Consider the following 15,175-nt stretch of genomic DNA (forward strand, 5'->3'; position numbering starts at 1 on the left):
AGACAAAAACAAAACCACTCTTCATTCTACATTGTAAGTCTAAAATATTTGTCTGATGACTGGGTCTTGTTACCTTTGACAGGTTTCTGATTGGAACGGGGCTTGCCTCCCACTGCGTGAGATGGACAAATGGAATGACATAAGAAAACAGAGGAATGGAAGAAATCAACAAAAGAAATAAAATAAACATAAACATGCAAGAGGAATGAAATAAAATTAAAATGACACTTTAATAACAGTATGTGGTAACATACATGTATATAATGCCAATTGTATGTACATTTCTGTAGATGTAAAACTGGATTATATGATATATGGTCATTGCATGAATGAAGATAGCCCAAGTGCAAGGAGATTTTTGTTGTTGCGTGATGTAAGCATGTGTTTTCTTGATCATTTATTATAAACATGTGCTGTGTTTTCCCTTTATCTACATAAAGGTATGTCATGTCCATCCAAGTTTGTCACTAATGCCTCTTATTGTATGCATGAACATAGGAAAACAGAATCCATCTACGCACATACTCAATGTCATTCCTTAAGAGAAATTTTCCTAGAACATTTCATTAATATTTTAGCATAAGTTGTGTTCTGGAAGTATTCAATATGTACAATGTGTTCATGCTTCACTTAATAGAAAGTGTTTGTGAGTAAAATACACTGTAGTGTTATGTTTGTATGCACTCTGAAGTATTTGAATAATATATCCATTCAAGAGCAAATGACAAGAAAATAAAAATATGATTCACCTGGAAATGGAAACATAACATATGCTGACAGAAAATGAGGGAGGTCAGACAAATAAAATACAACAAAACATTTCTTGCCCATTTACATACATTACACAGGGGGGAAAACAAACCAACCATAAATTGTTAGCCATACAGTCTCCTTTTTCCCCTCTCATTTGTCTTTCACCTGGCTACAGCTGAACACTGTCATATTTTGATCATACATGTATCCAATTCACAAGAATCTATTATGCTGTATCCCTTGAAATGAAGTGCCATCTATCAGTTTGTACGATATCATGAGTATTGCTGAAAACAAACCATAAGAATCTGGAAAGAAACAGCCATAAGAATAAGCAGTCTTGAAATAAAACCTTAATTAAAGCCAGTGACAAGCAGGTAATGTGGTCTTAATACCTCGGTGCACATGACAACCTGATAGCGTACCAATGTAGTATAATAATATAACACAGAGCTAAAGTTAGCACATAAACTGATGATAGAAGGAAGCAAAATTGGGAAAGAAAATCAATGATGCCCACTGTATGATGTACAGGTTGAGAGGGAGTACAACATGATTGACTTGACGATGCATGAAATTTGATAAATATTCAGCACTGCAATTTCCTTGGACCTAAGTCAACCCGATTCCATTTTGGGTGATACAAAAAATACCTGGCTGAGTGAGAGATGAAGACTACTCAAACCAGAAATCTATGTGACTGTCATCAGGAATGATAGCAGCTGTGGAAATAGTGAGAATTTCCATGCTACAAACACTTTCACTGGACCAATGATGTCATAATGACAGTAACAGAATTTTAAAGGAAAAAGTAGGAGTAATGAGAGTAATCTCCACTAGCTAATCAGTTCTACTTAAAACTCTAAAACCTGATTTGAAATGGATTGAAATGAAAAGAAAATATCTTCAGTGTAGCCTTGCAGTGATATGTTTTGTATGAAGCCAACTCATTCATTCATACAGTGTATGGCAGTGTTCACACATATCGCCACAGGAATAACATTTTGGCCATAATTTAGGCAGCTTCTGGTAATCTTTCTAAAATTATCAAATTACAGCTTTCTTGATTATCACCTTACAGAAAAGGCAATTGCATGTGATTCTGCATGGGTGAAATTTATAATATTTTTATATTTAATGACTCAAGAAAAGTCTTAAGATAGTACAACAGGGACCTGGAACTGGTTGCTGGGTATGATGGCTTTGTGGCTTGGAGAAGAGATGAAGAACATGGGATAACAAAGAAAAAGAAAAAAGAAGCAGTATGAAGCTGAGTGACAGGAAACATTGAACACAGTGACAGGATATACAAGCAGGACATTAGAAAGACAGGTGACAGTACATACCACTCTGTACCGCTGAGGCAGCGACTGTTGATTGGTTAGATTGGAGATGGACAGATTGGAGATGGTTGTTATCAGATGAAAGAGTTACATCCATGAAGGGATAGTGAAAGAATTAGACCAAGGATAGAACACGACAACCACAGAAGAATAATGTGCAATATTTAAAAGACACAAAAGATTCATGTGAGAGTACATGATATGTACTGCTCTCAGTACATATCATCATGCAAAGAATGAATTCACACCAATATTTCAACGTTTATGTCCATCCATTTGAGTAAATTATTTTTTGTAAATCAAAGCTAACAGTAATTCATATCTACACCTTATTTCACAATACCAAGGATTCTTGCACATTTTAATCTTAAAGAATATCAGAAATATTCAATGCATGAAAATGTTAGGAGGTAAGTCACAGCACACTGCTTTCAATTGTGCAAATGCTCTGAAATTACTGTAAATTTCAAAATGCTGACCAAACATGCATTTTGGCAAAGGTATCTTCATATCAAAAGAATATGTTCAGACTAGAGAAATGGCCTTAGCTTCAGATATACGTGACTTATGCAACATCTGCTACAGTTAAATATCCACATTACGAGTGCCGTCTAATATATGGAGTTCGCTTTGAGGAACACTGAACTCATAATAGAATTAATTTTGTCAATCATTGAGTGACTGAATATCTTTTCAGTAGATAGTGATGTTCACTTTTTATGCCTGATATCAATAGATATGGATCACAATGCTGGTAAACATGACCACTTTAGTGTCACAAGTTCTTATGGGTCATTCTTTTTTTTTTTCTTTTGGTTTACACAATAAATGAAATAGACACTCAACAGAATAAAAGCATTTTACATTTTCTATTTTTGGAAGAAAGAATATGTACACAGACACATACACACACACACACACATACAAGTGAATATAGAAATGTTTATAGGTATGAAGGAGTGGTTAGTAACTTGCGTTAAATTCCCATACACTTGAACATGTAACAAATGTTCAACATTTACCATGAAGAGCAAGTAATGCCGTTCACTAATGATAACCTGCAAGCCTTAGCTTGTCTCTAGAATTAGTGTATCAATTTACAATGAAGACACACTACATTGTACATGAGCCCTGAACTTATAATGCATTTCCTTGCTCATGATTAAGAATGTGACAATAAAGTTAGGAGAATCCAGCTCTCCCAGTTTTACTCTTCATATACCTGAAATTTGTTATCAGAGATACCATAAGAAAGGAATGTTACTTCAGTAAATCTCCTTGGTTGTTATTCACCAGCATGCCATATAATGTTGTATATTTCTGATATAACCACCCTACTGCAGGCTAATAAAAATCAATATGTTAACTTGAGAGGTGCATGCAGCATAAAACCATTTAGTAACAAATGAATACAGACTTTAGACTTAAGGGGAAAAAAGCCAGTTGTAAACTTAGTTTAAACTTCTGGGAAAGTATAAGCTGAAGAAGATGAAAGTTACTCTACTGAAATCTATCATGCAAATACTGTCCAGTTAACATAAGCTTTGTATGGTTGAAAAAGGAAAAAATGAAACATTGATACATCTGACACAATAAGAAAGGGTATTTCCAACATTGAGGGTGCAAGGAAATGATGGATGAACTCACCTTTGAACTGCTTTGTCTGCTGTCCTCTCTTGGTGAGAGGCAAGTTGAGTGCAATGTAGTGTTCATGGCTACACACCACTCTTAAGAGCTCAAACTTCATCTCAAACAGTGGCTGGGGAGAGAGAGAGGAAACCACAGCAATGCTCACAAACTATTTGTCACTTAAACCTATTGTCATTTGGTCAACTTCAGTATATTTCTGGCAACTCTCAAATTAGTCCTTATGATTTATATTGTGAACAAACACGTTTTCACCATCTTCACTACAACGCTGTCCATCAATCTCTACACAAGTTTGCCATTGATGAACAAGGGCTGAGAGAGAATAAGTATTTCATCAAATTTAGTACAGCAGTCACTCAACCTCTCATACAGCAAACTCCTGTATAATTTATGATACATACACTGTACAAATATCTCTAAAAGCTCAATGTCACACTGTTACACAGTATGTAATAGAGAAGGCAAGGACCTACCATTCTCTGCAAAGTTTATCAAGGAGACTGCTAAACACACAGAATGGGATCATTGTACGGATATAATAGGCATGAAGTCACTGATGAAAGGAAATATCAGTTCATTGGTCTGTTAAAGTCAACGACATCTCACCTTGGGGTCCTCTGGGTCAAAGGACTGTAAGTAGTTGTTGATCAGTCTGAAGACAAAGCCCCTGTCCATGTACGTGAAGCAGTTCTGTCAATGTAACCAATCAGACGAGATACAAAGTATGGATAATGTGATTCTATGCTTCATGTGTTGGATGACACATTAACTTCTCTTGTGCTATTAAGATCTGAACTAAATAATGCCAAATACAAATGTGTCAAGTTTTCCTTTTAATTGACAGTATGTACAAGTATGCACAGTTTCTCTACCATGTCAAGACGACAATACCCGATAAGACAACAGATTGTCTAGATTAAATCAGAAGCAGAAAGGAATTCAGGCCAAATAGATTTCAGACTTCACTGTCATCCTGGTTCTAAACTCGATCACACTAGTACGCAAGTATCTTACAATTACCTACCAAAACAACATCAACAACAACAACAACAACAACAACAACAAAAAACAAAAAAACAACAACAACAACAACAACAACGGCACAGAAAAGGATCAAAGATAGAATAATCAAATAAGTATGGATGACTTTTGACCAGGTCACACTGGAAACAGAGAGTAATGTCAGGCGATGGCCAAAAAGTCTTCAAATTTTGCAAGCCAAATCATCTGAGAAAAAGGTTAAAGGTCATAGTTCACCTTGATGAAGAAGGCCAGGTGATAGTTGGCATCTTTGGCTTCCTGAAGGTGTTCTTTGTGTTTCTGTCTGATGTGAGGCATCAAGACCTGTGGGAAAACACAGCAAATTAGGTTTACATTATATTATGAACTTTAGCTCCCATAATCAATCTCTTATCTGAACTTGGTGATGTTGAGTATCAGACCAGGGTTGTGTCAAGGTCCTGGAGGACTTGAAATGAAAAAAAAACAACTGAGGACCACTGGTTATGAAAAACTGGCTCTAACAATCTTTTCCTTGCAGTATGGCTTCTAACATGTTAATAAAAGACCACAACAACACAAAACTATTAACATTGCTGCTGCATTGACTTGGTGGGCTGGTTTACACAGACTACAAGCCTGCCAAAAAGAAATCACAGAATGTAACATTTGATCTCGACTCTGGCATCTTTCATTCAATAATCCTTTGAATGAGCTCACATGAACATACAACACATAAGAAGTTTAATTCATACAGAGATATACCTTGCACAGCGTAAGTTGATCCGTTGAGTTTTGAACATTCACATTTTTAGTAAATTCATAGAATGAATGCATTAAACAAAGATAGGACACAGGAAGAGTGTGTGTTTGTTGCCTTGGTGACCATACCTGGACAAGATTTCGAATGCCTGTCTCAAAGTTGGTAGAGAAACGTTGATGGCGTGGTGCCTGGAGCTTGTTCTGGCGGATAAGGTGCTGTGCCATGCTCTTGATGAGGATGGAGAAGAAGAACCAGAGATGCTGCAAAGCAAACAAACAGAAAAACAAATATATATATATATAATCCTATGTCTTCAGCTCTCCACAATATCAACTAATCACCAGACCTAGCTTTAGTATAACATCCTGCTTACATTTCATTTAGATTTCATTATTTTATAACACTCTAAATAGACAACAATATAACACGACGGCCTTTTGTTGAGGCTAACACATACAAGTGTGCTTAGGAAAGTATTAGATGTTAATTCCCACAGCTTGGCTAACACAGTGCCCTTGAGCTGAACACTAAACCCACACTGCTCAGACTACCAAAGCAATCCACTTTTAAGAAATCAAGACATGGTTGGGTGGTATCCCTGCTAGACTCTAGCTGCTTAAATCTGGCTCACAAAAGCCAGAGACTTTGGACAAACTTAACAATGAATGAAGACTCTACCTTCATGAGGTTCCTGATGACTATTTGGTCAGTGCTTGGACGCAGTGTGGCCGCCAGATTCTTGACCAACTCCTCATGGACAGTCTTCTGGAGTGAATTCTCTCTCTCTGTCTCATACACATACTGTCATAAGAGAATAAAGAATGTAGTGAAAGTTATCCATGATAGGGAAAAGAAGTCCATCTATGTTTACTCTTCCTACAATGACTTCACTCTTTACAGGCCAGGCATACAAAGACTAAAGTATCAGACCAAATACATGTATACTATATAAGCTGTTATTTTCACATACAGATTTTTTCGCAAATGACAACATGACGCAAATCTCTCGTTTGAAGAGGCTACACCCCAGTAAATAATGCCAGTGCATATCTTGGCAATCAATGACTTAAAGTCAAAGATATAAAACACCTGTTTCTTGACCCTGGCCTAATCTAAGCATCAGTCACCGCCACAGCGCCACAGGAGGGGGGGGGGGGGGGGGGACCGCGAGAGGAGGAGATTGTTTTGGTTTTGGCATGGGCCATGTAGCTCCATGGTGCGTGTGTGTGTGTACGTGTGTGTGTGTGAGTGTAGACATTCAGCGTATGCAGACAGAGCATGCCTGTACTGTAGTGACCGGAACTATTGTCATTCCATTTTGCTCTCCCCTTCTCCCTCCCCCATCTCTCCCCCCCCCCCCCCCCCCCCCCCCCCTCTCTCTCTCTCTCTCTCTCTCTCTCTCTCCCTCTCTCTCTCTCTCTTTCTCAATGATCCAGTCAGCAGGCTGATTGTAACCAGGGAGGTAGTCTCACCTCCCCGTTGTAACTCACTGCCAAATAGCACATTGTCAGCACCGGCAAACTGGCAATGCTCTCCTTCTTATTCCTGTATTTTCGTTATTTACGGGTCGATTTTTTTCGTTCGAAATGTAAAATGGATGACCATAGAATTTCTCAATAGAATATAAAATTGAAAACTTTAGAAAGGATAGAGAAAATTGAGTTCACTTTGAATGGTCTGCCACAGGCAGATATCCTTATCATGCTCTTACGTAATACGACAGCTGCTTTCTCAATGATCCAGTCAGCAGGCTGATTGTAACCAGGGAGGTAGTCTCACCTCCCCGTTGTAACTCACTGCCAAATAGCACATTGTCAGCACCGGCAAACTGGCAATGCTCTCCTTCTTATTCCTGTATTTTCGTTATTTACGGGTCAATTTTTTTCGTTCGAAATGTAAAATGGATGACCATAGAATTTCTCAATAGAATATAAAATTGAAAACTTTAGAAAGGATAGAGAAAATTGAGTTCACTTTGAATGGTCTGCCACAGGCAGATATCCTTATCATGCTCTTACGTAATACGACAGCTGCTGGAGTCATCAAACCCTGGCTTGGCCTCCAGGTTTGTCACGCCTGAGCAGAAAGTTTATTTGCAATGGACAAGTACTTCGACTCCCAACTCCCAAACGACAAATATACGCACCCCACTTTGGGTATGCCCCAGTTGGGGACTCGCCTCAAACGAGGGATTGACGGCATGAAAGTCATGGACATTTTTTGCGAGATGCTGTTTTGTTGAACTGACTCAGAGGCTATCATAAGTGAACTATTAACCTAGTGCATGGCAACATTTTTGCATGTTGTTAAATTCATGGCCCAATTGTAATTTGCAAAATTTGCGAAAATTAAACCTCAGTGTAAATAACAGCTTATACAGTATCCAAGGTTATCTCCCGCAGTGAAGACAAATACCACTGGTGTAAGAGCACATAGTTCCTGTAGATCACACTTAGCCATCATGACAGCTTCTGCCAAACTTATGTGATATAAAAAGATGTATGTTTCTAAAGGTTCACATCTAATCAAATATTCCATGCTATGTAGAAAGAGGAGGGGCAAGAGCCAAAGAGTGTCTATCTTGTAAAACCCTGGGCTCTGATACTGACCTTCACGTAGGATCGGAGAACATCTTCTCTACCAACATCTTGAACTTGGGCCACGATGAAGATTATAATCCTGAGTAGATCAAAGGCAAGTCAAGTACATTTATCAATCTTTTGTTTGCACACTTTGGATGATTAACTATTCAAAACTCAAACTGAGATGACTGAACTCATACTTGATCATTGATGAAGTAATCCCTCTTACAGCTGCATATCACTCTTCAGTATGAGCTGGTAACATATAAAACTCATCTGTTCCAGGAAAGTTGTCCATTGCCATGTTTGTTGTAACACATGTGCAGGCTTCCAGATATCTTCTACTAGTTATGATATGATTTGTCCAAGTTCCATTTGATTCTTTATCACTACCATATTGTAAGATTTTTGATTTAGAATTAATTCATTCTTTAATGTTATAATCAGCCTGTCTCTCCCTTATTTTAATATTGTTATGCACAGTTGAGTATATTCCTACAGAAATTGCCCAATATAAATTTACAATTATTACTATTATCATTATACAATTTTATGATAGCTGCATGTACAATCAGACTAACACGTAACATGCATAATTTCATCATGGTGTATTGTATAGTACCTAGTTGGAAAATTGCTCAATTGAATAGATTTGAGAGGGTATGTGACTGACTGGCTCAAGGCGCTCATTTTTACCAATGAGTTTATAGTCATAGTTTCTACACATGATTCAGAAGTTTTGAGAAATGAATTCGATGAAATAATTGAAATGATAATGCCGACAAATGTGGACACTGTGTTACGGCCCTAGAGAGAATGAAACAACCTGGAGACTGGTCTCCTGGGTAGACAGCCAGACGAGAAAACAATATATCTCTCTTTGAGTGAGGAGAAGGGAGCATTTAAAAGACACTGTGATGTGACTTGATGAGGAGAGGAAGACTGACCGAACCACATTGAGTTGGACATCATCCATGGTGCTGAGAGGCAGAAGGTGGAAGAGCTTGTTGAAGATCACAGGAAGGTAGTTGATGAATGTCTTTGGAACCATAGCATGCATTGCCTGAGGGACAATAAAAAAATAATCATTAGACTATATTTTCTACACCCCTCCTACAACATCACTCACTCGGTATAATTCTACAAGTAATCACAGAATTTAGTCGCAACATCTGAGACACTGTTGTCATGACGTCATTCTTTCAATACTATGTTCGTGAGTGAGACACCTATAGATTGGGTATGGCATAGGCATATTGTGACCTGATGTTTTTGGATGGTGTGACATTGAAAAAGAGAAAAGTATTGGTATATGATGTAGTATGGTAAACAGGTGATATATGCAATGGAAAAAGGGGTTTGTCGTCAAAAGTAAAGATCGATTATTAAAAGCTACAAAGATACTTCGTGTCATGCAATTCTTATTGAGTTACGTATAGTGTATAGTGATCTGAAAGACAGGCAGATCTAGTACTTTAGGCTAAATCTGCCATACACCTCTGCTGTGAGTAGGGATCATGTATCAGAATGCTGGACGTAATATTCAATGCTAAACCTGCCATACACGTTGTACACCTCTGCTGTATGCATTGTAGGGATCAGTGATGAGAATAATGCTGGTTGTGTGACTGTTGCCTTACCTTAACACAGGTGAGGATTGTTGCCTTACCTTAACACAGGTGAGGATTGTTGCCTTACCTTCACACAGGTGAGGATTTCCAGACATCCATTCCTGGTGCCATCCCAGCCTTCACACTGCATGAAGAAGTTGTGTAGATGTGGGTCCTGGAAACAGAAAAGCATGTGTTGGCATAGTAACCAGTCCTACCTGATTTGGTCTTCAATATCAAGATCAAGTTTTAAACTTTTCATGCAAAGAAATCAATTTAATTCAAACCAATTCTGTACCTCTCTGACTTTGCTGAAGACTCTTGTAATGGATCATGCTTTTCGCTGTTCAAAGGGCTAATCCATATCATAAACGATGCCATTAGTTTGCTATCCTGTGACACTAAGTATGTCTTGAGGTCAACAGAAAGCACACAACAGTATTACACTGTATATCTGTGATACTCACCGTTGCATAGATTGTGGTGGCTGGTTTTAGGTTGACCTTCAGCAATGGTTTCCCACCATCAACCCACTTCACTTCAGGCCCCTGCAGTAAAACCAAACATAATACACATAGGATCATACAATTTGATTAAATGCATATATTAGTGGATCATATTACAGGAAATAAACACTGCAAGCCATTAACATATTTGCCTCATACAGTTTTTGTCTGTTTGTTTTTTGTTTGTTTTTTATGGCTAGCAAGCTGTGTTAGTAACGAAAACCTATACTGTGGAGCGATGCGTGGGACACTGCCTCATTCTGCTACTACAAAGGATCACTAGATTTTGTGGGTCTTCTTTTTTTGCGATTTTTCTTTTCTTTTTTTTTTGGGGGGGGGGGATTGTGGCAGGAAAGAAATAAATTAAAGAGATAGACAGATTTTACTGGTTCTTTTCATGATTTGATCTTGTGGATGCAAGTTTCTAAGAATTTTTTGGCTGTATATTCCTGTATCCAATATCTCAAATGACCTACAGGTACATGTACTTATACAAGTACTCCTCAATAAGTAATCACTCAAAATAACTTCTCACAAGGTCAACATCATGTTTATTAAGTGTTACTACAGTGTTGAAAGCAACTGCCTCCCTAAATACAGAATGTCGACAAAATATCAAGACATACAAGGCCACAGGAGACACAGAGGGCATGTAAGCAAAGTGGCTACCAGTACTCAACCCCTGGTGAGGAACACACCTCTATGATGTACACTGTACATGAATACAATTATCTAATAATTGAGTAAGCACTAACACATATGGAATACAACAATTAACACAGTATTAAAAGAAATCCAAGAATATGAAGATGAGGCATTCACTCTTTTGTGTATGAACTAACTGATTACTTGTTGATGCTTTGGAAAGCAATGCTTGAAGGACTGTTTACTACTTGATGCTTTGGAAAGCAATGCTTGAAGGATTGTTTACTACTTGATGCTTTGGAAAGCAATGCTTGAATGATTGTAATGGGACAAGAGGCAGAGTGGTTCTATTCTTCCAGCCTAAAACATTCATTCAGGTAAAACAGTCCACATCACTGGGTTCTTTGACATTGAGGCTCACAGACAAGTGGATTGAGAGGAGTGTCTGCATGGCAGGGGGAATGTGAACATGCCTTACCAACAGATTGAAAAAAGTACAGGGACCCAACACTGATGTTGTACTGTGCTCCTTGCATCATAAACATCATGTTCAGCAGGGAGAATGAAGAGAAAGAGTGCAAGTTGGAAACGAGAAAATGTGCTAAATGTGAATACTGTTCTAGCTATATAAATAGTGTATTAAATAATTTTTCACGAGGAAGCTAATGAGCTCAATCGCGATCAAAGAACCTGATGCACTCAGGCTATGACTACAAGGAGACAGACAGGATGTCATGTCATGTTTTGGCATTCGCTCATACCTTATGAAAATGGTGTATACTGTTGAACTGGAGCTAGTAATTATTGTCAGTGCATGACTAGGGAAGTGCTATACTGAAGGTACTAAGAGGATATTTTACTAAATGATGCATACCCACGCCCACCATTTCCTAACTGATTATGACATCTCATATGGGTTATACTATGACAACCACAGACCAGACAGGTAAGTCTGAGTAACAATTATGATCACAGACCAGCTGGGTTGGTCTAGGTGACAAAGACCACAGACTACACTGGGTAAGTCCATCTGATACTGACCACAGACCAGCTGGGTTGCACGTGGTCTGGGTGACAATGACCACAGATCAATTGAGTTAGTCCATCTAATACTGACCACAGATCAGTTTGGTTGGTCTGTATGATATTGACCACAGACCAGCTGGGTTAGTCTGAGTGATAATGACCACAGACCAGTTGGGTTAGTCCATCCGATGACCACAGACCAGCTGGGTTGGTCCAAAAATAACTACTGATCAGTTTGGTTGGTCTTGGTGATAATGACCAAAGACCAGTTTGATTGGTCTGCAAAATATTGACCACAGACCAGCTGGGTTGGTCTAGGTCACAGTGACCACAGACCAGTCTGGTTAGTCCATCTGATAATGACCACAGACCAGCTTGGTCAGTCTCTGTGATATTGACCACGGATCAGCTGGGTTGATCTAGGTCACAATAACCGCAGACCACTTGAATTGGTCTGTGTACAATATTGACCATGATAGGCCAGATGGGTTGGTCTAGGTGACAATGCCCAGAGACCAACTGGTTTTGTCTGTATGAAAATGACTAATTCCAAATGGTGTCATGGTTGTTTGATATAAATGACAGGTGTGTGTGCAAATATAGAGGAAGGTGGTAATGGTAAAATCAAATGTCTGGCCGATCATCTTTACGACAAAGATCTCACTTAAAATTAACTACAGCCACAAGTGTACTGACATCAAATGTGATCAAAAGAGGAAATGCAATGCAACAATTTCAGATTCAGTAGTTTGACATGACCATGGGATGCTTTATCTTGTTGATGAAAGATGACCTGTGACACCAGTTCCAAGACAGATGCTTGAATTCTGAGATTAAAGCAACTTAGCTTGATGGTAAAAACCATAATATTACATCTACTGCTGACCACACTGATGTGTGTGGAGAGGACGGGAAGGGCAAAGAGAGATGTGAAGGATTGTGTTCACACATCAAGGCAGTACACTTCAAAAGAATAAAATGGGTTTATCTTGAGTTCTATCACATCACAAGGGATTAGCATCAACTGACAAACATGCCACTGATTCATTGCAAAAGGTGCACTTCTTACTGATATGGAAAATCAGTCAGGGTATCAGTAGCTATCATGAACCACACTACAGCCTGCAGGTCATTTCCCTTGAGTCTATACATTAAATGAGTAACAAAAGATTCCAGACTCCGACGATCACACAACGATTTGACTTGGGCAAATACATATTTGCAATAGCATCTATCAAGTATGTAACCTGTTTCTCTGGTTAATCATAAGAAGAAAAAAAATCTTTTGAATGTATGTGATACATTGTTTGTCCAGATCACAAAGTAAAATGAGATCCTTTACTGTGGTGTGACCTTGATTGTCTACTTACCCTAGTTTGGGAGCCCCTGGCTGTCAGGTAGCCAGGAGGCAAGTTAGATGATACTTGCACCTGCATCTCCCCTATGTTCATTTTCCTGACAAAGAGCAAAAAAATGATATACTGAGCTGAAGATCAGATTATACAAAGTTGGGAAGGATGAGTGTCTTTCATTCACCATCTTGCCATGTTAAGTTTAATGCATACGAGTAGTATTATGATTAATATAACCTTCCCTACAGGTTTTAGAAAACTGGCATCAGAGATAAACATACATGCTACTGCTTTAGATTCTATCTGAAGACGAATTTGCCAACTGAGTCAATAACGTGTGAATGCAAGTACTTTATTCATTGTGTTCAGTTTAGATTAATATCATACAGAGCACTGTGAGGCTACAGATTTGAAACCACACTCACTGTGATGGTGCATCCAACAACGGGATCCAGGAATAGCCCACTGTAAGAAGAAAATATGAAAGGTCACATTTCAAAGTTAGCTTTCTTATCAACTCAATTCTACTCTCACCTTCACTCTTTACTACATGGCTGTGACATTTACTTTGCCATCACTTAGAGAAGAATGCTACCACATGAGAATAACAGCACTATCAACACATTACCAGCTTTGGAAGGACATTTCGCACAAAAACCTGAGTGACAGATGTAATATCAACACTGACTGTTTGTTTTTTTACATATTTCACAACAATATTTGTCAAAAGCACACATTTGTACGATGGCGGACAAAGTATGGGAAGGAGACTAACATGGTCAGCTTTGCCTATAATATCACCTTTTTTTTTTTCCAAATATGAAAGGCATGCAAACTAAAACTACTCTACTGAATAAGGATTCACAAATGCACATGCACTTGACTAATGGGGTGAGGGTTTGGGGGAACACAGTACAGGAATGGTATACACTTAAAGAAATCAACTGACGACTTTTGAGAACTACACATAAAACACATGTCTCCTGAACTGTAATGTTACTGACAGAGCAAACAGAACTTATAACATCATTTCACAAACACATGTACTGAGATGTCTTTTTGATTGGTCTTTTTAAAATGTCAAGTGTTTGAATTCAGCTCAGATAGAACATCCCTGATCATGCTTCGGGTATTAACATCTGGCATCATACATGTACGTGTAGGACTCAGATGTCAGTGATAATCTTTGCCCAATGTTTAACCAAAAAAAAAAAAGTGAGGCAGTACATACCACACATTATACAACATAGTGAAATCTGTTGTTTCTCTACAAGTAAATCTATAAAGCAGAAATATTGTTTTAACTTGTCCTCATTGTGCACTCCGAAGTGGTCTTCATATTCATATTTGCAAAGGCATGACTTTTATGTCTTCAGCAGTGCTTGTTTGCACTTTTTGTGGCAATGCAATATGTATTCTTTTCCATTTCAGAAATACAAGACCAAGAAAAACAGATGCAAAGGTTACACAATGATATTGTTGAGGATAGAAATAGAAACAGAAGATAAATATGTTGTAAGTGTATGGCTTGATACAAACAAGGTAATATTACATGTACATGTACGAATCTTGTTTCAAGGAATAAGTTCACCTAAACCTCATGGCATATCTCACTGTAAACAAGGTTTAATATCCCGCTAAGTGAACAAGTAACTTAAAACAATGCGTGATGATATGGTAGAGAAGACAACAAAGCAGAATGAAGGGTGCCCACAAATATTCAACTTCTCTGTGCTCTCCCAATAAAAGAAGAAAAAAAAAACCATCAAAAATGAGTAAGCATTCACATCATTTGTGAACATCTGATTTTGTGGCTGAACAAAGTACCTTCCAAGGGTTCCACTTTAATATGGGGAAAGGCAAATTTGTCAGGGAAGAGGGGAGAAGAAGAGAAAATAAAAAAGAGAGAACAACAAAGAATGTGCAATGGATTTTTTCATAAATAT

At 38.1% G+C, this 15,175-nt stretch overlaps 1 protein-coding gene across 1 annotated transcript in view; it reads right to left on the reverse strand.

The window, feature by feature from the left end:
- The window catches only part of LOC139710850 (dedicator of cytokinesis protein 9-like), a 119,831-nt gene that overhangs the window by 70,814 nt on the left and 33,842 nt on the right, over positions 1-15,175 (reverse strand). Inside the window, exons 12-24 of the mRNA XM_071622772.1 lie at positions 13,655-13,694; positions 13,248-13,332; positions 10,168-10,248; positions 9,789-9,875; positions 9,038-9,153; positions 8,118-8,187; positions 6,187-6,309; positions 5,637-5,768; positions 5,004-5,090; positions 4,353-4,436; positions 3,744-3,855; positions 2,100-2,123; positions 74-112 (exon numbers count right to left, since the gene is read on the reverse strand). Of these exons, the coding sequence (XP_071478873.1) occupies positions 74-112; positions 2,100-2,123; positions 3,744-3,855; positions 4,353-4,436; positions 5,004-5,090; positions 5,637-5,768; positions 6,187-6,309; positions 8,118-8,187; positions 9,038-9,153; positions 9,789-9,875; positions 10,168-10,248; positions 13,248-13,332; positions 13,655-13,694 (1,080 nt within the window). The remainder of the gene's footprint in view (positions 1-73; positions 113-2,099; positions 2,124-3,743; positions 3,856-4,352; positions 4,437-5,003; positions 5,091-5,636; positions 5,769-6,186; positions 6,310-8,117; positions 8,188-9,037; positions 9,154-9,788; positions 9,876-10,167; positions 10,249-13,247; positions 13,333-13,654; positions 13,695-15,175) is intronic.

Source organism: Diadema antillarum, unplaced genomic scaffold (assembly GCF_040938485.1).
Source record: "Diadema antillarum isolate AM-2024a unplaced genomic scaffold, OU_Dant_1.0 seq00001578_RagTag, whole genome shotgun sequence".
NCBI lineage: Eukaryota > Metazoa > Echinodermata > Echinoidea > Diadematoida > Diadematidae > Diadema > Diadema antillarum.